Raw genomic sequence first — 22346 nt, 5'->3', positions numbered from 1 at the left:
GACAGATTTATCAACATACAGCTACGTACAGTACAATGTAGAAGTCCGTTAAGAGGGTAAAATAGGGATTTGAAATTTGTGTAGTTCACGCGGACGAAGTCGCGGGATAACCTTGTTGTCCATAAAATTAAATCAGGAAGTCGTTAAAAAGGAAAACACATTAATAAAACTCTGGACGCAAAAGTATGCAACGTAACATAATCGTGTGTGAAACAAAGAAATTAAAAACAACTTTGCATAAAGTTAACACAATAAAAACAAAATCCCAACTCGGTGCCGCAATGCAAGTAAACAGCTGACAACTGCAGAAGAATTCGCTGCAAAGTGGCGAAGCGAAGCGTCTCTGCAAACACCCGTGTGCGGGAATGCGATATCGCCGCACTTTACTGCGTTTGCTAACACGATTTTATATGAAGTTTAAGCAATACAACAAGAATTTTTGTATTGCTAGCTGACGCCCGCGGCTTCGTCCGCGTGGATTTAGTTTTTTGGAAATCCCGTGGGAACCCTTTGATTTTCCGGAATAAAAGGTAGCCTATGTGCTAACCCAGGATATTATCTATCTCCATTCCACAGCCAAATCCGTCCAGTGGCTTTTGCGTAAAGGAGTAACAAACATACACACACACATACACACAAACTTTCGCCTTTATAATATTAGTGTGACTATTCACAAAAAAACATAGAAGTTTCCCTAGAACGTTTTTTAGCGCTTGCCCTTCAAATATAGTTTAGTGCTCATTTGGATGTTAACTAATCAAACTCAATGAACTTTATAGACACAAGCATATTATATGGTAGAGATTTTCCACATTTTTTTTTAAATAATAAAATAGCGAGCAAACGAGTAGGCGGGTCACCTGATGTTAAGTGATTACCGCCGCCCATGAACATTTGCAGCACCAGAGGTACCGCCGATGCGTTGCCGGCCTTTCAGGAATTTGCATTAAAATCGTTAAAAAAAATATTTTTCTAAGGTTGACTGATCTTTAAAAAGCACTTTTTACTTAAGTGTTTATAATTTATTTTTTACTCACTTGGCTCGTAACGTTTTTAATTAAAGGTCTTGGCTTAAATATTATAAACGCTTAACGTTAAAAACGAGGAAAATTGTGAGTATTACGTTTTATATTTGAACAATCCGGATAATTTGCTCGGAGATTCCGTTGTTCAAAAGCCGGCCTAGAAAGCAATTAGTACTTAATTATGACCCCGGTAAAGGCATCGTTTAATGTAAAGTATCGCATGCCAAAGCTAAATAACATTAAAATGTCTGTGGTAGAGCGTAGATGCGACTGACTGTGCGAAATACGAAAGCCTTGCAGCCGTGTTCACATTGACAGTGTAGCTAAACCTCTCCATGCTTCGGAGAGCACGTTTATCCATCAGTCTTGATTTTATTATTAGTTAAATAGGATAATGATATAAAATTACATACAATAATATAAAGAAATTATCATTAATCACTAGCTTGAAGTTGCAATAAGTAGTATACCTTCAAGTTATTATCATTACTCGGATTTTCTTAAATTATAAGATAAGCTTGTGCTTGGCGACAATAATGATTTTATGTCAAGCACTTATGAGGTGTGAGTTGGAGCGCGTTTGCCTAAAAGTTACCCACACTCATGCCATACCCCAGGTTAGAAACCGTGTAGAATGTAGATACCAAAGGAGTGTAGAAACCAAAGTGCAAAGGTTTAATAAAAACTGCCATACCCCTTCCTGGTTAGCTCGCTTACATCTAAGACTGCATCATCACTTACCACCAGGTGCGCTAACTTGTACTTATCTGAATAAAAAAAGTATGAACGCAGCCTTATAGCGTCTAAGAGTAGCCAGCAACGCAAACATCGCTGCAAATAAATACAAATGGGAAGTTGTGTAAACAAAAAAATGGGGCTTTAACCGCAATATATGTATGTGTACGCATTTACTTTCCAGCACTATGTCAATAAGGGGCAACACACAATAAACCTTATTATACGCCTTTTAAATATGAAAATTGAGTGGCCATGCTCAACGCTGAATACGCGTTGTGGTGCTCACCACATGTACATATTCGTACATCATTGCTAACCGCTAGCTACTATAAGCGGTCGGTTATTTCATGCACTGAGTATTTCTAGTTGTAAAAATTTTTTAGATCTCTTTCGAGTATTCATTATAAAAATATATTCGTATATTTAACCAGCTTGTTACTTTGACGTAGTATCTGTACTGTTTTTTTTACTTGAAATGCCAATATACCATAATATAATAACACCAGAGCCATTGAAGTCCTTCCCAGTAGAATCTGTTTTCCGAACCGACGCAGCGGTGGTAGCGTCTTGACTTACCAATTCATTCCACATTGCGCCTATAATATGAAAGAAAGATATTTGAATTTAAAGACGTAATGACCACCAGTTTTCAGTTCAAGACAATATCTAGATGCGTATTTTTCGTTGTAACATATCTAGTGTGTAAGCGATTGCGCATTAGCACAAAAATATTCAAATGTTATGGCTACTTAAAATTGTAACCAAGAAGAATAAGCTAAAGGTTTCTTATGAAGCCATGTTCTTTCTTTGACTAAACCCCCAAAAAAACTAAAGAGTAAAAAAAAGCCATGTTCTTATTGTAATGAAATGTTTTGTTTTCAGTTCATCCTTTAGTGCAAGTCCCAAATCAACTGGTTGGAGCGCCGACTGGCACGGACGTCACCTTGCAGTGCCATGTTGAAGCTTCGCCTAGAGCCATTAACTATTGGACGAGAGACAACGGTGAGAAAGCTTTACCTATTTTTTTATCGCATGATAAGCTTGCGCTCAAAAACAATCACGCTTAGTAAAAAGACTGGTTAGTGCGCGCTTGTCTAAAAGATTCACTCTTGCCTTAAAGGTATGTTAAAGTATTATACCGATTGACTAAGGATGTGCAAAGATGCATAGCGAAAGATGTTTGTAAAACCCACCCGCAAATCGCTTCTTTTTCATAGCTTAATTTATTTTTCACCACAAATAAAATCAGCTAAGCTATGAAATTCAGCTATCCTATTGGTAGGTTTCATAATTCAAACATAATAAAATCCTTGGCTACGCAATCCCGTTCGTCTCCATTGCAAAGGCAGCCATAATGCAAAATTCACCTATCTGTGTATCAGTCGGTCTATTTGTTACAATTTCATAGCTTCACCGTTGTTAAACAATCTCGATGAAAGTAGAAGACAGAGTTTGCATTCTGGAAACTGCTGGAAAAATAGTATTATTTCTGTGAGAAATTTCAAAATTCAAAATATTTTTATTCAATTGGATTTTTACAAGTACTTTTGAATCGTCAAGAGCAACTACACTGGTTCAGAATGCCTTTCCTACCGAGAAGAAAGAAAAAAATAAATTAATATAATTAAAAATTAATTAAATATATTACATACTTACGTGAGAAACAAAATTTAAAAGGTACATTGTACCTGTCAAACAAATTCATGAACTCTTATTTAAGATGCAAAAAGCCATATGAGTACAGTAAGCACTATAACTCTTTATAACGGCGTTGTAGCACACCCTAAACCTTATATAAAAATGCAAAGAATTAATGAAGAACACGTAGAAAAAAGCATTTTACAACCTTTGATTACGCTAAGCATAAAGGCTAGTCAAGTATAGGTATAACGAGCAAGCCGTAATTTATAAGGCTTATTAAGTCCCGGGCACGAAACTCAAGAACGGAATAAGCAACTAATTTCATTATTCATAAAGCACATTGAAAGCGTTAAAGTAGTCATTAAAGAGGCCGTTATTCATATTTCTACTATCTTTCTTGACAAGCCACGGGGGCTAGTGCTTGCTTACAAGTGAGGCTTAGCACGCACAGTCAAAATATCACGCATTTATTAACATTTTTTTTATTTGTTTGTAGAGTTCCGATCTCCAGAGTAAAAAGGAACCCTTTAGGAAAGGATTACTTCGTTGCCTGTTTGTCTGTGTGTCGTGTCTGTCAAGGCCCGTCAAAGGAATCAAACCATACCATACCATTACCATTAGAATACCTCCCAATTATATTGATCTAGAATCATAAAATTTGACACTACCTATATTTATAAATGTAATAAAAAATGAATCTGACTAAGCGATATTAACTCAAAATTTAAAAAAAAAAAATAAGTGTAAGTTGGACTCGCACACGAAAGTTTCCGCACCATCGCACAAAATTATGTATTTAATTTTTTTTTAATTAGTAGTAATAGGTACGCGAAGGGTGCCAAGCCAACGGGACTCGGCTTGGCACCCTTCGCGTACCTACAGAAACCTAAAAAGATTTAAGGCTGTTTTGAATCCTACAATATAAGACCCGTTGAGTCCCTCGCCTTAACGTTTTTATGGCTGTGTTGAAAAAATGCGCTATTTTCATGTCGGGTTTTCATTTAGTGGCGATTTATTTTGACTTTGATTACACGGCGTCAATGCTACGGCTTATTAACGGCTGTAATTATACGCGGGGATGACAACGTGAAATATTGCTGAGGCGGGAAAAATTCATAAACGGGAACCACATTTTCTAATATAAAATTAATGGTTGAAGAACATAAAAACTCAATTGCTAAGCGGTAAAAGAACAAATTGAAATTTTAAACTTCTTTCTTGTAAAAAAATACAAATTTGTAAAGTTCCGAACCCAAAGCGTACCAACCGGTCCCTATGACTAAGCCTCCTCCGTCCGTCCGTGTGACTGTCAGCGGGCTGGTATCTCGTGGATAAACAGAAAGTTAAATTTTTCACCGCTATATAACAATGAATAGTAAAATTTTCAAAATAGCGGCTATAAAAATTAAAAAATAATAATGGAAAAGTGTTGTTTATTGTACAGTGGTAAGGAACCTCTTGAGTGCGACTCCAACTCGCACTTGACTGATTTTGTTTATTTGTTGGGCTACAATTCTATTATGCAGATCTTAAAAGTGTAAAATGAAATTTTTCTCATAATACTAAACGTCTGTCACGTTTTCAAATCAAAAACAGCTAACTCAACTTGATAAACTTTGAAAAAGTTAATTTCAAAAGTTTTGTGAGCTTTTTTATAATAATTCTACATAAGCGCTAGGTATCTACACCAAGAAAACATTTTCTTTTATTACAAAAAATATAATATACGAGGTAATTTTTTGTAATCTACGGAGAATTTAAAGGTGAAAGTAAGAAAATTCTACAAAAACACGTGCTAACTAATACAAATAACGCTCTTAGCCTAAGAAAACGTAGAGGGGTCGCAAACTTCATTACTTCTCATTATAATGACACCCTAAGGATGAAAGTTGTTTATTTAGTGCCCAGGTGACAGATGAACAAAAAATACTTGTGGCTTGATAAAATAAACTAGGTAGGTACATTAAGGGTTGTTGATTTTGGTGTACCTACTATTTTGTACTAGACATTCTTATGAAAAAATTATTACTTCGAATAATTACTATAAGATGCGATAGTATCGGAAAAGTGTAAAATAGATAAGAAAAATTCGCTCCTGCATAGTTGTAACAAAGAAGCGTCTGTAACCGCCATTGTTTAAAAATTTAAACTTTAAAACCCTGTGTAGTATATAAAGTTACACAATGTATCCAATGCAAACGCAAAACCAAAACCCCGTAGCATACAAGTACAATCGCGGATATAATTCCACAGCTTCATGCCCATTGAACAAAGAGATGCGAGGGTTCCGAATTCGAAAGTGAAACAATTTTCAAACACGGCTAATGCAAACAGGGTAACATTCCAGAGGCGCCAATATCCCCGGATAGTGCGTTTTCGAGCGCGCGACAACGCCTGGCCACTAAAGTCGAGTTAGGAATGGATTTAGTGCACCCACGACATGTGTGGGCGAAAAGCAGCTGCCCCGAACCGACAAAACGTACAAAACTTTTTCGCAATGCGGTCCTTAAATTGTTTTTAAACCGATGAGTTTCGAGCCGTTAGCATAAGTACGCGCCAAGATTTGTTTTATTTTTGTCTGATTACTTTTACGTTTAATGTATACTATGGTCATATATTTTTTTTAACGCTCGTACTGCACTTTGTGCCAGATTTAAAAACAGTTTTATGGCGTGAACATTAAGATATTTATTTTGAATAGAAAGTTCCGCAAATATGTACTAAAATGTATGTAAGGCGGTGAAAACTGTAGACACACATTTAGGTAACTCAGTCAAATGTCTACAGCAGTGCAATGTTGGCTGATCGAATCAATTGTGCCCGATTCTTGAGATTTTCACAGAAATAACCTTTGTGTTTGTGCTGGAATATTTTAGCTTTTGTAGACAGTAGAGAAGTAGAATCCGTGAGCTTTTTTACAATAAAACAAAACAAAACACGCAGTTCAATGGATATTCATACCATATAAACAAACTTTAATCATATACCATAACCAGACAGATATAGTAGGGGCAGATTTAGATGCAGTTACAAAGGCAACTGAGCCCGCCATTACGCGGCCGGAGCGACCGCGCAAAAAGCGGACCAAATTCTATTACCGCCCGATATGCAACAAAGACCGCTGGCCACCCGCTTCAAATTGCTTTAGGCTACAGTCGCGATATTTACTCTCACATAAAATTCAATTTTATATCCACTTTTCAATATGTGGAACCTTTTGACGGGCTGCGCGTGTTTACTGTTTTGTTTTCGTCTGTTCATTACCAACTTTACTTATGTACGCCCGATTGCCTCCGGGTAGTAAATAAATGCAAATTGATTTTAACCCGATTCCCGATTATTGCTTCATTTAAAATTTATTTCGTCTATATTTAGCTTCATCTTAATCATCTGCCAGAGTATTGAACTTATAGTATTATTATAGTATTATATTTTGGAACTAATAACACAATAACACAATCTATCTAAACTAAACTAAAATGACACGTCTAAATGTAAGTATAGCAATCATATTCATAATGCTCCTTGTGGAAAAGAATAGGATACCTACTTAAGTTTAGTTTAGAGATGGTGTACAACAGAATACAGTTATTGTAATGGTTACGCAATTTAATTGTTAAATAACCTACCTGCTTATCAGACCAATAAGTTAAGATAATTTTCCACATAAATCAGATGAATACATCTAGTTTGGAATAGTCGCAAATAGAGGTGACACATGAGCAGACGGCTTTAGGCAATATATTGCTAGGAGTACAAATTAAATTAGGTAATACACAGGCGTGACGAGTCGGGATAAGCGACGGGGCGGCCGCAAGTGACATGAAATGGGAGTGTCCGGTGTCGCGACCGGCCGTCCAGACTCCGGCGACTTTTTCATTTTAATGTCACATCAAATTAAGATTCCGTCGCACATTCCGTCTACATCAACTGCCGGGTTTTGATAGGGTATTACCATAAAGTTTTGAAATATTGGACATATACTTTATCACAAGTTTTAAAGTCTATTTACATATATAATAATGCGGTGTCAGAGATGTGGCTGAGCCCTGAAAGATACCAATATCGTTCAATACATTACAAATTAGGTAATACACAGGCGTGACGAGCTGGGATAAGCGACGGGGGCCGCAAGTGACATGAAATGGGAGTGTCCGGTGTCGCGACCGGCCGTCCAGACTCCGGCGACTTTTTCATTTTAATGTCACATCAAATTAAGATTCCGTCGCACATTCCGTCAACATCAACTGCCGGATTTTGACAGGGTATTATAATAAAGTTTGGACTTATTGAGTGTATACTTGATTATAAGTTTTAAAGTATTTTTATAAAGAACCATGACGTGGTTGAGCCATCAAAACAAATGTATCGTTATTAAACAATTTTTAATGTATTAACTCTCTCATTCATTTTTAATTCATGGACCTGCTAGAACCAGGTATGGGCTGCTATACGGTCGCGTAAATACTCAATAAAATTTTCTAAAAGCCTAATAAATCTATGAGCTTGTGTAAAATAATGACCGCAAGCATCTAATGAAAACATGAACGTGCATCCGACAATTTAATCACCCATATTAAAAATATTAACTTAATAATTTCATTACAACTATGACATCAGTGCCTAACAAGTGTAAATTAAAAATTTATAACACCCCCGACGATCTAAAAGTATTTGAGTTTTCCAAAACATCATTTTCAAATAATTACGTATTCAGGCAACGTCCATCTTGACAGCTTGACATTTGTCTATTGACATAATATTATGAACCTAACGGTTATCTAACCTTCTTTTCTACAAGAAAACTAGAAAAGAGCAGATAACTCTTAAACGGCTGAACCAATTTTTTTAGATTATAGCTAAGAACACTCTCGATCAAGCCACCTTTCAAACAAAAAAAACTAAATCAAAATCGGTTCATTCGTTTAGGCGCTACGATGCCACAGACAGATACACAGATACACAGATACACAGATACACAGACACACAGATACACAGATACACACGTCATACTTATAACACCCCTCTTTTTGGGTCGGGGGTTTAAAAGAAACTGTCGAATTCTTAATACTAAGCGTATTAATATGTGTAATAGCTCTTCATATAGTGTGTTGATAAAGATCACCTACGTAGTTGTGTTTAAATTCAGCTTACAAAAGTCACAAACATGGGTGATGGATTGTTTTACAGCTTTGTAACATAAATTGCGAGTAGTGCAAATTAAATTACGTAATAAACAGGCGTGATGAGCATGGACAATCGGCACAGTTGTCACTGGCATGTGTGTGATCACTGACCTCTACAAACACAAGGGGGTACGGTGGACCTGCGATTGCCAACCTGTTTTCTAAATCGCCATTTTAGTGGTGAAAGCAGCAACGAGTGTACTAGGAACTAAATGTTAGTGATGAAAACAACACGAAGACATTTTGATCGGGCTAGTCTTCGAAATGGCTAAATTGATTTAGATGAAACTTTCAAAGACTTCGATAGGTTTTAGAAGTGATCTAGGCTTCTTTTTACCACAAAAAAATTTATATACTTGTCAGACGAGCAATAACCATCGGTAAGTGAGAAAATATTGTCAAACTTTAATGTTATCTTATACATCGATGTGTCATACTTTAACTAGTAAACGTCTCTCAAGCTTTTCACAATTTTGTACTTATAATAATTTCTCCCTCTCACTTAAAGTATTTTAGCAAAGTCATAGCAGGAATAACTTGAACAACTTGTAAATTAAATTAAATTCTTATGTGAATCTTTATAAGATTATAAAAATATTTTTGACTAACAATCACCATAATCATCATCAACCCATGGAAGTCCACTGCTGGACATTCTACATTCCCTTACTCTCATAGTAAGATGGGACGGCAATACGACACGACTGGAGAGAGACCAGGTGCAGAACCGAAAAAGGGGTGAAACACGAGTATATGTACACGGGGGTAAAACACCGCCAACTTCCTAACTCCGGGGTAGTACTGGGAATTTATTGAAATAAAATGAGTAATCTTGAAATGAATTTATTTGTTTCATGTAAGACTGCTTGTGCCACTTATCAGGTTCGAAAATCAGATTCTACTGAGAAGAGCCAGCAACAAATTCAGCAGTTGCTCCTTTTTTTAAGTTACAATATAGAGATAACAATACAAAATATGTACTTAATGTAACTACGAATGACAGAAAAACCTTATATCCCATTGTGTTTGGTCCGGCCCAGGAGTCGAACTCTAGATCTCATCATCCGCAGTCCAACATGCCACTAAAACCACGAGGCGGTTGAAAGTCTCCCTTTTATATATAATATTAGGTAATTAGGTATACAGATGAATTGAGTGACATACAAATTAAATTAGGTAATACAAAGGCGTGACGAGCAGGGACAAGCGATAGGGTAGCCGCAAGTGACATGGATAGGGAGTGTCTGTCGTCCGGTATTGCGCCCGACCGACGAAAACACCGCCAAGGTTTTGTTTTTACTTTGGTCACATTCACTGACCTGTACTAATAGGTACAAGTACGCTGGACCTGCGATTGCCGACCTATTTTTAAGCAACTTGATTTCCACCATTTTGGCGCTGATAGTAGCAATAAGCGTCATGTGAGCGTACTCGGAACTAAATGTTTGTAATGAGACAGACATATTATTATCAACATAGTGTCAATACGAAGACCATTTGATACAAAATGTCAATTTTAATCCCCGGTATATATGTTCGGTGGGCGCTTCGAATCGGCAAAAAAAAAATAACTGTAAAAAGTAACATGTCCATTTCGGTGGTCTCATCTCATTAAAATGCTGGGTCATCTTTTTTGTCAAATCTCGTTATAATCCTCGATTTACCGGTACATTGTTTTGACAACCAGCATTACCTTAATTAATTAAATTGATTTAATTATGGCGATCTCATTGTTACAGACAAATAAATTACTTACGTTATAAATATTGGATTACCAAGGTAATTATTTTTAATTTGAATTATCTAAAATGAAAAAAAAGCCCTGACCCACTGGCCGCCTCGTCAACTAATACGTCGTAGTACACAAGAAATAATGCCAGATTTTTTGAAATTTCCACGGCATAGTGAATAAAGAAGATTCATATATTTGCTGAGCGAAGCCGCTGTTGGTTAGTAGTCGATAAATAATATCACATCGAGACTGGCAAGGCAAAACATCCTACCTCACTTTTTAGCGATTTTGAGATACAATCATATATTATATATCCATAGTGAAAGTTACGAAAAATTAGATACGAAGTTTTTCCTTTCAGGGGTCGACATATTATTGTAATCAGCTGAAAGCAATACTAATTGTTTTTTATTGAGCATTCTTAGTAATTTCAATATGACTAAAATCTAAAAACGTGTAAAAACGCGTAATTCTTATTATTATGATCTATGCCACCTGCAAATATGGTGTAGGTATGCCATCAGATAAATCAGATGCCCGAATATAGGCTTATAGTTACACATGTGTATTGTAACCGCAGGTTCTCTGCAACTACGATTCATGCAACAGGATCGAAATTCCAATATGTTAAAAGCACTATCGCTGTAGGAAAGCTAGGAACCTGAAATTATTTACTCTATTTCGACACTGCTTCGTAAACTCTGGGACTCGAAATGAGTTTGCAATTCTCTTTGGACTGTGATTCGTATTTTGTTTAGAAAGTTTTATTGGAAGATAGGTTTCTGCTTGACGATTATCATGCTTAGTAAAAAAACGGCCAAGTGCGAGTCTGATTCGCGCACTGAGGGTTCCGTACTCGGGTATTTTTTTCGACATTTTGCACGATAAATCAAAAACTATTATGCATAAAAATAAATAAAATGTTTTAGAATTTACAAGTAAAGCCCTTTCATAGGTATGATACCCCACGACCATTTGGTAGTTAACTTACTTTGAAAATTGATTTTTTTTTGTAATGTAACCACAAAGTCACGGTTTTCTGATTTTTCCTTTACCTGCCAAATTTCATGATTCTAGTTCAACGGAAAGTATCCATACATAGACTATATAATGATCCTGTAGCTTTTTTTGTCAGACACGACAGGCTGACAGACGGACAACAAAGTGATCCTATAAGGTTTCCGTTTTTTCTTTTGAGGTACGAAACCCTAAAACGCAATGAGCTCTAGGTTGGAGCGCGCTTGCCTAGAAGATGCCTATTCACTCTTGCCTTTAAGGTATTTACGTTGTACGTGGCTGGAAATACGGAAGCCGGAAGGGACAGACAGGGAGAACCAAAATAATGAATAGTTTATCGACATCTACGAATCATTAATTAAGTTGTTTGGTGATAAACAGAAGAGGGCGTGTCCATCGCACGCGGGCACCGTCAAGGTGTCAACTGCACCGAGCGGGCCGCAGATTTGTGGTCAATTCAGCCGGACTCAAGCCCAGAGCCGCCCGGTTATACGGGTCAATGTACTTGCCTAATTAATGAGGTTTCAATTCAAAATACTGTACGCAAATACCTACTCTAGCTGATCAGCCCGGATTCCGCTCAAATGTAACCTTTGAAGATTGATAGGGTAGAATTTAATAAAATCTTCTTCTTTATTTTGAAACGAAAGCCCAATTATTATTAGCTTTCATGGATAGGTAGGCATAACTTGAAAAATGACGGACTTTCATACTTTTCATTCCCTGTTAACGGGGCTTAAGGATGGAACTTCCAAAATCCTTTCATAGTGAGTACCTGAAACTCCAGTGGTTTAGGCTGTGCATTGATAAATCAGCGAATCAATCAGGAGTTGTCTTATTTTTTGTGTATAGTTGTAAAGATACCTATATTATAGACAGTTGTCTAAATTATTTTTCTTTTCGAACATTTCTGGTATCGTACTTCATGGCATATATTAACATACTAACTAAAGCTAAAATCTCGAAGGTATCATTCTACCATGATATTATGTTAGATTTATCTCTCTTCTCTCGTTTTATTAAACATGAAGTTAACAAAGAATAATATAGCGTTTATTAATAATAGCATATATTTCAAATACCTACCTACTTAATATTAATATTATGAAGTCAGAATTATAAAGTTAAATGGGATATTTTAACTTCTTGATTGGTAATGCGAAATACCTTTGTTTTATTCCCCACAAACTTGCCACAATACCTTAACAAAAGTTACAGAAATTTCCGCAGTGGAATGCTTATTGCTTAAAGATAAAACCAATTAAATATCTTTGTGATACAGTAGCGGTTGGATGGAAATGAAAAATAAAAAAACGGTCAAGTGCGAGTCGAAATCGCGCACCGAGGGTTCCGTTTCTTGGAAACATACCAACGTGTAATTATTTTGTTGCTTAAATTATCTCCAAAGGCAAATATAAGTTTGTGATGATTGCAAATTTAATGTGACATAACTACAAATTTATAGTTTTCAGATTTTCCCCTTTACTTGTGCTAACATTGCTTCTTCACAAATTTCATGGCTCTGGGTCAACGGAAAGTAGGTACCTATTCTATAGGTTTTGAATTCCTCGCGAGTGTCAAAATATTTATGCCGCATATTTTGATTGCCGGCGGTATCTTTTGATTGCGTTGAGTAATAGTTAGTTGAGTTACAGCTTTAACTGATTAATATTTCAACTTGATACCTCTACTCGTTCTTGAGAAAAAGGGTCTGGACAGACAGACAGACAAACGGACAACGTGATCTTATAAGGGTTTCTTTTTTTCGTTTGAGGCAAGGAACCCTAAAAATAAAAATCCACCCGCAAAAATAAACGAGACAAGAAGAATGCAAGCAATTTTTAATGTACAACGAGTGGAAAGCACCGTGACCCCCACCCTTAGTAATAATGTAGCTAACAACGAAAATCCGGCGAAATCCGCGAACCGGCTCTTTACACATTTTAAACGTTCTTCTTCAAAAAATAAAGTAATGAGGTTCTTACTACACTGTGTACATTGGAAAAGTTATAGTAGGTAGAAGGTTAAGGTATAGTAGGGTATAACTGGACTTCTTTTTAACCCCCGACCCAAAAAGAGGGGTGTTATAAGTTTGACGTGTGTATCTGTGTATCTGTGTATCTGTGTGTCTGTGTATCTGTGTATCTGTGTATCTGTGTATCTGTGTATCTGTGTATCTGTCTGTGGCATTGTAGCGCCTAAACGAATGAACCGATTTTAATTTAGTTTTTTTTGTTTGAAAGGTGGCTTGATCGAGAGTGTTCTTAGCTATAATCTAAAAAAATTGGTTCAGCCGTTTAAGAGTTATCAGCTCTTTTCTAGTTTTCTTGTGATAAAAAAGGTTAGATAACCGTTAGGTTCATAATATTATGTCAATAGACAAATGTCAAGCTGTCAAGATGGACATTGCCTATATACATAATTATTTATTTGAAAATGATGTTTTGGAAAACTCAAATACTTTGGATCGTCGGGGGTGTTATAAATTTTTAATTTACACTTGTTTACTTTATTATCTTGTAGTTTAAACGTTTTTAATTGGAATAACTTAATTTACTTTACTGGTGCGCTTAAAAGCTGACTTTTACATAATGTTAAGGTATTTAAAGTTGGCCGCGACTTCATCTGCGTTGATTTTAATACTAGGAAAAGAACCGTATTGCCGTCTCGAGCATACAAGCTATCTTCTGTGCCAAATTTCATCACGATCGAATATAGCTGTTGAAAAAAAACAAGTAGACAAACGAAGACAAACACATTTTTGGGCACGTTTTTATTATGTTGGTGAAGATTTGTGAGACCCGATTAAATATATTACCATTTAATTTTGCCCATTTAGGGTGTTAGGGTACAAATATTTAAGTTTATGTTTTGGAAAATGCAGAGTTTCAAGAAATAACATTATAAATACCTTTACAAGTTTTATATAAATTCATTTCTTTATCTATTAAATATAGAGAAGTAGGTAGGTACTATTGAACAATGCGATTTAAAAAATTAGCCTCAGCCAAATCTTGATCTGGGTGAAACTCTCTACACGCAGTAGATACCTCTGTACTATCTACGAATGCAACACTATTCAAAGGGCATGTCGAAACAACATATTTCACTACGATATCGAGCGGACAATGGTCGGAAGCACCCGAATATAAATGATCGGAAAGGCATGTGCCTATCGAATAAAGGGGAAGGTAATAGCACTATTGATGCTATTACCTTTTCCCCCCACCCCGTTTATTTATTTGTAATATTTAGAGAGCTTAATATAATAACCATCGGCATGCGTCCATGGTAATAATATCTTTATCAAATGATATGTAATATTTTCCAAAAATAAATCTTATTTCTCAAAAATACTCCTCGTACCTACCTATGCCTACGCCAGAATGCCTATGTTTTGGTGGATTTAATGGTGCCTATGATTTGGTGGCTGAGTGCGATCTCTTTTAAGGGGCTTGAGACCGGCTTGCCCGCGAAATTCAAATTTAATTTGGTTTTTCGCAATTTGTAAACTAATACGACAACGTAGGCTTATGGCATTCTGATTCCGACAGTGGCAGTATCATCCTCACAGGTTTATATGAAAATTTTTACTTGAAAAGGTCCAGTTTAAGAAATTAATTAAAGTATCGACTTTGTGAGAATAGTCGATACTTTAATTAATATATCTTAAATAATTTCGCGGGCAGGCCGGTCGCTTCGCCCTTAAATTAAAAAATCTAAGTGAACCGATGTGATCGGTGAAAATGCCGATGAAACAGTGAAAAAAAAATTAATTACAAATGTAAATAGTTCAAAATATAAGAATAGTTTAAATTAATATAATGAAAAAGTAAAGTACACAACTATATTTTTTATTTACTGTTTAGCCTCGACTGAGATCTCAGTCAGTTATTACATCGATGGTCAGTAGCGATACAGTTTAAGGCGGAAGCAGGTTAACCTGGAAAGGGTGTAATTTAAACCAAAGGTAGCATTTTGTAGCCTCATACAGGAACACTCAATAACTTGACGATACCGGCTCTTTATAAAACTAGACAGCAAAGGCAATTTAGAAATTTAAAAATCCCAAATAGCTCCCGCCAAGAATCGAACCCGAGCGTTCCCAATTATAAAACCACACCACTGTGTCAGGGAAGTCGTTAAATATTATGTTTCTAATCAGACCAATTTATTGTGTCGCAGGGGAAATGATAATTTCCAACGACAAGTACTACATGAGCGAGATCAACAGTTCGGCGTACAGCGTGCAGATGCGTCTTGTCGTGCGAAACATACAGACTGGTGACTTCACCGGGTACAGGTGTATCTCCAAAAACTCCATTGGGGACGCCGAAGGCAACATACGATTATATGGTGAGTATTTTTTACACATTGACACGTTAGCCTAGTTTAAAAAATTAAAAAATTCAAGAAGCCGGCGAACATAACGCGTAGTTAATAACACTTGTGATTAAAAAGTTTTTTTCTTTAATCCAAACGTTTTTGAGCCACTGAATATAAATCTGGACTCTTTTTCAAACATGATGCCCTAAAACTGTGCTGAAAGTGAGTCCAACCATGATTTTGATTACTGAATACAAACTTGAACTCATTTCCAAGCAAAATGGCCTAAAACTTTGCTAAAATTGAGTTCGTGATTTTGCTCAAAAGGATACAATTGCAATAATGTTTCAGTAGATTTTGTTCAGTTTTTTGCTCCTCCTGCAAAGTTTATTTCGTGCAATAAGGCTACTTTTTATCAAACGTCAAAACGCTCGCTTAGTAAGGGAGCTTATTATATGAAATTCACAGATGTGACGTCATACACATTTGGCGTAATTTGACGTACTTTCTTAGTTAAATTGATAGTTTAAAATGGTTAGCTAACTTAAAACAAACACGGAATAATTTGTTTTTGACATAGGTAGTAGGTACACCGTTTTGTTGGCCAGCTTCTTAATTAATTATTTTTCTTGTCCCAGAAATGGAGTTGCCACACCGAAAAAACCGTGTGGATGACGACAGCGATACAGATGTAGAAGAGACTAACGATGTGCGATCTAGCCTCCAAGGCTCTCTTCGAGAAGGTGGGCACAGGGCAGAAGATGCGGGCTTCCTCGGTGGTGGGGGAGCACCCCTTGGCTCAGCTACCCGAGTAACCCCCTACGCGATCTTTTTAATATCAGCCTTACTCTACGCCGCGTCCTAAACTTTTCCCTTAAAGCCATATGCAAGTTCTCGAGAGTGTATGGTATATCACGTATCCATTGTTCTTCCAAGTTTAATACATGTTTTTCAATTACCAAGACTTTTCTATTTCGGTTTAGTGAAGTTACCCTTAACGTTGCTTTCAATATTTGAAAATCTGTCCTTTCGCAGCGGTACAGTTATCAAAAAAGTTCCCATAAAATAGTACGTAAAAATAGACTAGTGTACAAACATAAATATATTTGATCATCGTAATGAAAAAAACCACGATATTTGAAATAATTCTCCTCTTTTTATAACTTAACAACAAATCTTGGATTCTATAGCTATTGATAAAATACCACAAATAATATTTAAATACTATATTCTTATATAAAAACGCCCGATGAAATGTTAAAATAATTTTGTATAATTGACTTTTACAAGAATCAGTTTTACCCACAGTCTTGTAAAATCTGCCCTTTTAACTAACAAAAATGAATCTGTTGACAATGTTACGCGAATTTTCGGGCGGAAGGCGCCAATACAGGTACGAAGAAAACCAGTCATGCCAGCCAGTGTGCGCCTGGCCTTAGGTATATAGACCAAAACACAATGTGAAAGTTTGATTGTATAATAAAAGAATAAAAGCATAATATTATTATTGTAAATGCTTAGATAAAATTATATAAAGTGATGATGACAAGCTATTATAATAAAATTAATTACCCAGCTAATGTAAACTAATGAAAATATTATATTGTTAGACATACTATATAGGTACATACTACTTTGTAAAAATATTTTGGCCGTACTCTTTAGGTATATACAACTTCAAACATTGTTATACTTATCTGTTGTGATGTTATAAAACGTATTTTATATTTAAAACAACACTTATTTTAATGTATTTTTTTATAGTTCAGTGTCTCTTTCTTAATTTCATAACAATATTATTTTACGTGTTTAAATTTAAACTATTTAAAATGTTTTATATCAGATCGTATAATCATAATAGGTACTCGACCATTTCATGAAATGATGGCATTTCACGAAATAATTACACGATGTCTAGGTACATCATGATGTACCTTGATCCGATCAATAATAATAATAATACGAAAACGTTTATCGATATGGCCACTAAACGCAAACCTATTATTCCATGTCATGGCCAAGTAAATGCAGGACCAATTTATGATAATATATCAAATAGCTCAGTCAAAATAGACATTCAAGGTTACAAGGAGCTGAAAATTTGTACGACTGTAAATGAAATGTGAAAAGACCCCATCGATCTAGCAAAAAAAAAATAGGGCATTATTTTTAAAATCATTTGCACCTTACGATTTTGATACGGCCAAACCTTGGTGATCAAATCGAGACGTGTTAACAATATGCCCAGTATAATATTAGTTGGCCATGTCATGAAATTCCAACATTTCATAAAATAGTCAGGCGATTCATGAAATGGGTAAATTCTACGATCAGGCTTTATTACCTTACTCCATGATTACTATCCAAATACATAAGCGAACTGATTTATCATAGTGATTGGAGTGACGACGAAATTCTTCTATGTAGTAGAAATGCCGCCTTTAGGAGTACCTACCTACCTAGTCGTTATAGTAAAAGCCTAATGTGCCCCATTGCCGGTTAATGCAAAGAGAAATAAAGTTAAACTCAGCACAATATTCTAGTCTTTACTGTTTTACATAATTTTATGCCTACCATTTTTATTGAGAAAATATATATTTCATGAGCATTATTTATTCCAAATTGAATCTTTCAATTATCATATAAAATTCAAAGGTTTTTCATTCCCAAAAGAAATATTTGTTTGTATATTTATTCTTGTCCGTTGTTTCATAGATAATTTTTTTGTTTGTAAAATTATGTCTACCCAATTCTATAGAGGTTCAGTAATTTATGACTTTATAATCTATGTGCAATGAAAATGCATTTGTATGTAAATATTTATAGTGACCTAGCTTGTCTGGAATTTGTTATGGTTATTTATTTTTGTAAAACGTGTCAATAAAGCGTTTAAATATAATAGATACATAGCTGTATTGGAACATATATCAATAAAACTAGGTGATGTATATTATAATATAGGTTATGATATAATAATTGTTAAATATAATATTGTTGAATTTATAAACCGTCATTTGTAATCTAGATAATAATATAAAAAGGGAAGAACTGGCGTGTCTGTATATTGCCGCATTATTAATTGTAAACTTTACAGTAGGCATACACTCAATTAATTTCTATTTAGATCCAACAAGTAGCGTAAAGTTATTAAATAAAAAGAATTCATTCTGAAACACAACCACTAGCCGATTTCTACTGTTACAATTTTACTGATGACTTAATTTATTTAAAGGTTGACCAAGTAGTATTTTAATAAATAGGACAGGAGCGAAAAAATAACCGTTAATTTTTAAGTAGCGCTTCGAGTATTATTTGGAAAAATGTTGGTCAATTTTAAGGGGTAACAAAAAAATTTAAGTAACATTAAAAAATTGTATGTATAGGTACTCTTGGTACCAACTACCAAGTCGCCGATATCCGCTACTGCAAAGTTAACAATATGTAAAAGTAAATAATAAGCTGTAGTTTTGTTTGTATTTTCAACCAAGCAAAAAAACGTTACTTTAGTTATTGTAAAATAATTTCTGCTACCAGTGTCTACATACAGTCGTAATAAATATGTATGATATTGCAAACAATTATAAACAATACAATATTATACAGATATTTGTTTTATTAGTAGTTTTAATTTAAGACATCCCTTCCTAATCCATATTTTGTAGATTCTTCATAGATATATTCGATGAAAATTTAGGATAAGGGGGTTATTCAAGAAAAGTTATGTTACACAAGTGTAAATTAAAAATTTATAACACCCCCGACAAGTGAAGTTACAGTAACTAGAAAAGACCGAAAAGCCCTGATAACTTTCAAACGGCTGAACCGATTTTCTTGGACTATTCCGCGCCTACGATCCAAAGTATCAGAGTTTTCCAAAACATCATTTTCAAATAAATAATTATGTATCAAGGCAACGTCCATCTTGACAGCTTGACATTTGTCAATTGACATAATATTATGAACCTAACGGTTATGTAACCTTCTTTTCTACAAGAAAACTAGAAAAGAGCTGATAACTCTTAAACGGCTGCACCAATTTTTTTGGATTATAGCTAAGAACACTCTCGATCAAGCCACCTTTCAAACAAAAAAAACTAAATTAAAATCGGTTCATTCGTTTAGGCGCTACGATGCCACAGACAGATACACAGATACACAGACACACAGATACACAGACACACAGATACACAGATACACACGTCAAACTTATAACACCCCTCTTTTTGGGTCGGGGGTTAAAAAATATTGATAAAAAGTGTGTCGATTACGGAAACAAAGAAAGATCAAAAAGGAAATCTTATTTGCAACCGACCAAAATCATTTGGAAGTATAAAACCCTAGAAAAACAGTCGTTATAAAAAAAATCTTGTATGAATAAGATCGTTGATGAGATAAGTATCACAATTATTGGATAGAAGCAGACATTAGTTAGATACTTTGTAGAAGTACAATATACATAAGGAATAGCAAGCAGAATCCACAATTCGTAAAGTATTTGCAATTGTCCATTGTAGGACATGTTATTCCATTGTGGAGTCTACATCTCCTAAGGATGTCCGTAGTCGAAGTAAAACGTCCCTTGAATGTGTTCTAGAAGATTTTTTTGACGATTCAAAAGCACTTTTAAAAGTTTAATTGAATGAAAACAATTTGAATTTGAATTAGTGTGATGTCAAGTGCTGGCGCTGTATAGCTTGCTTTTCCTGCTTCTTTAGTAGTAGGGAAGGCGGTACATATCACATGCTGCACGTTGCACCATAAATAATATTTGTCTGTTTTGACGGATTATAGGACATTAAGCTTGTAGTTCCTTGGATCTCAATTCTTATAAAACTTGCTTTACGAAGCCATTAATATTATTCCGACCCTAAATTGTAACGAAAGTGTATGACATGTTCAATAATAAATTTACTACCGCACGTTAGTAAGACATCCCCTTGTAAATCAATAATAACATAATCAATACCACAATACCACCAACTTGTACATTAATATTCATGTCTACATAATTGAATAAAATCCCTCTAATATGCGGAACCCTTCCTAAGTAAGTATCTATTTCCGCATTATTATACAACAAGCGGTCAAAGTCACCATACATTTATTGTTAAGAATTGACCACCAATAAAGTGAATTGCATGTGGCACTACTAGAAGTCATAAAGTAAAATAAGAAGAAAAAAGTGGATTGCTCAAGTCAGTACTCATACCTCTGAGATTAAGTTTAAAGATACGGTATAAAGTTAACAAAACCTAACTTATGCAACCCATTTTGCTTTTATAATTGTTTGTTATATTTCATCGTAACTATAACCGACTCTCATGCGATTGGACCTTAATTTAAAGGAGTTCTTGGTTTAGTTAAGAACAAAAACCGCAGGGGATCTGACCAATCCACGCGGGCGAAGCTGCGGGCATCAGCTGGTTTAGAATATGATCCAAACCTTTAACTCACGAACGAAACAGACTATTACGCAAATAAATTTTAGTTAAGTACAAATAGAAGTTAAAAATAGGTAAGTATAGGTACATAACTTTTGAATTATACAGTTAGGTAGGTAGGTATATTTTCTCAAGCATCTATATCAATTAAGGAATATATTCAATAAAATATGCTGTATATTATGTAGGGAACCCTCTTAATTGGTTCATTCGGGCCGAGAAGTGTGATCTAGATAGGGTGTAACCGCGTGCATTAGCAAAATTACCTGCGGCTTTATTATTTTCATTGCGACAACCCTAGCTGAGTCTGAGGATGGTAAAGGGTGTGAGAATTTCTGAAACTGCGAATATGATTATACTAGCTTATGCCTTACGACTTTGCTCACGTGGACTACACAAACTTCAAGCTCCTATTTTACCCGTTTAGGGGTTGAATTTTCAAAAATCCTTTCTTAGCGTTTGTCCATGTAATAATAGCTATCTGAATGGCCAGACCGTTCCGTAAAATAGTTTGAGCTGAGCGTTGATAGTTCAGTCAGTCAGTCAGTAGTTACCTTTTCCTTTTATGTATTTAGATAAAATATAAATGCGTATAGTAGCCCCGGTTTTTATAGAACTGGTAGCCCAAAAATTTAGTAAAGACAAATAATAAGATAGAAAGGCTTCAACAGTGTTAGTCACCACTATACCAGAAAAGTCTACGAATGCCATACCAGCGATCACCTAACCATTTAGCATTCCAGTTCAGTGTTGGGCAAGAATTCTTTGGGATTCAAAAAAGACTAGGTTAGCCCGCTGGCCATTTTAATTATAAACTTCATCGCTTTTAACATCCAGTGAATAGTCAAGGGTTAACATAATATAGAAAAGAACAAAGTTGTCTTTATATTTTACGATAAAACAAAGAGATCAAACAGATTTCTAGCTCATTGAAGCATACTAGCTAACTCTATAACTTGTGCACTGCTGAACGTCTCAAGGGTCAACTTGAATGCTAGAGTTTGCATCTCCTTGTCTATCTAGTTACCTACCTACTAGCTAAGTATGATGTAGGTTCCAGCTTCCAATACAGGACCTCTATTATGGCTACTAATAAGTCAATAATAGTGGTTTATATTTTAAGAATGAAATCAAAACCTTACTTATTCCATCGATAATGTCTTTTTGCCTCTTTCCCCGTTATTATCATATCATAGCTGAGGTTTTCTTGGAATAGACTATTCTAGATTCTTTCGGAAAA

At 35.2% G+C, this 22346-nt stretch overlaps 1 protein-coding gene across 2 annotated transcripts in view; it reads left to right on the top strand.

Moving 5' to 3' along the window:
* The window catches only part of LOC123871729 (lachesin), a 90936-nt gene extending 71669 nt beyond the window's left edge, over window positions 1-19267 (top strand). For both annotated transcript variants that reach the window (XM_045915673.1, XM_045915665.1), the window contains exons 7-9: window positions 2646-2765; window positions 15525-15695; window positions 16304-19267. In XM_045915673.1, coding sequence (XP_045771629.1) covers window positions 2646-2765; window positions 15525-15695; window positions 16304-16530 — 518 coding nt within the window. In that variant the 3' untranslated portion in view covers window positions 16531-19267. The remainder of the gene's footprint in view (window positions 1-2645; window positions 2766-15524; window positions 15696-16303) is intronic.
* The last annotated feature ends 3079 nt before the right edge of the window (window positions 19268-22346 follow it).

This window comes from Maniola jurtina, chromosome 2, assembly GCF_905333055.1.
Source record: "Maniola jurtina chromosome 2, ilManJurt1.1, whole genome shotgun sequence".
NCBI classification, from domain to species: Eukaryota; Metazoa; Arthropoda; class Insecta; order Lepidoptera; family Nymphalidae; genus Maniola; species Maniola jurtina.
This window is presented reverse-complemented; position numbering and strand designations above follow the sequence as displayed.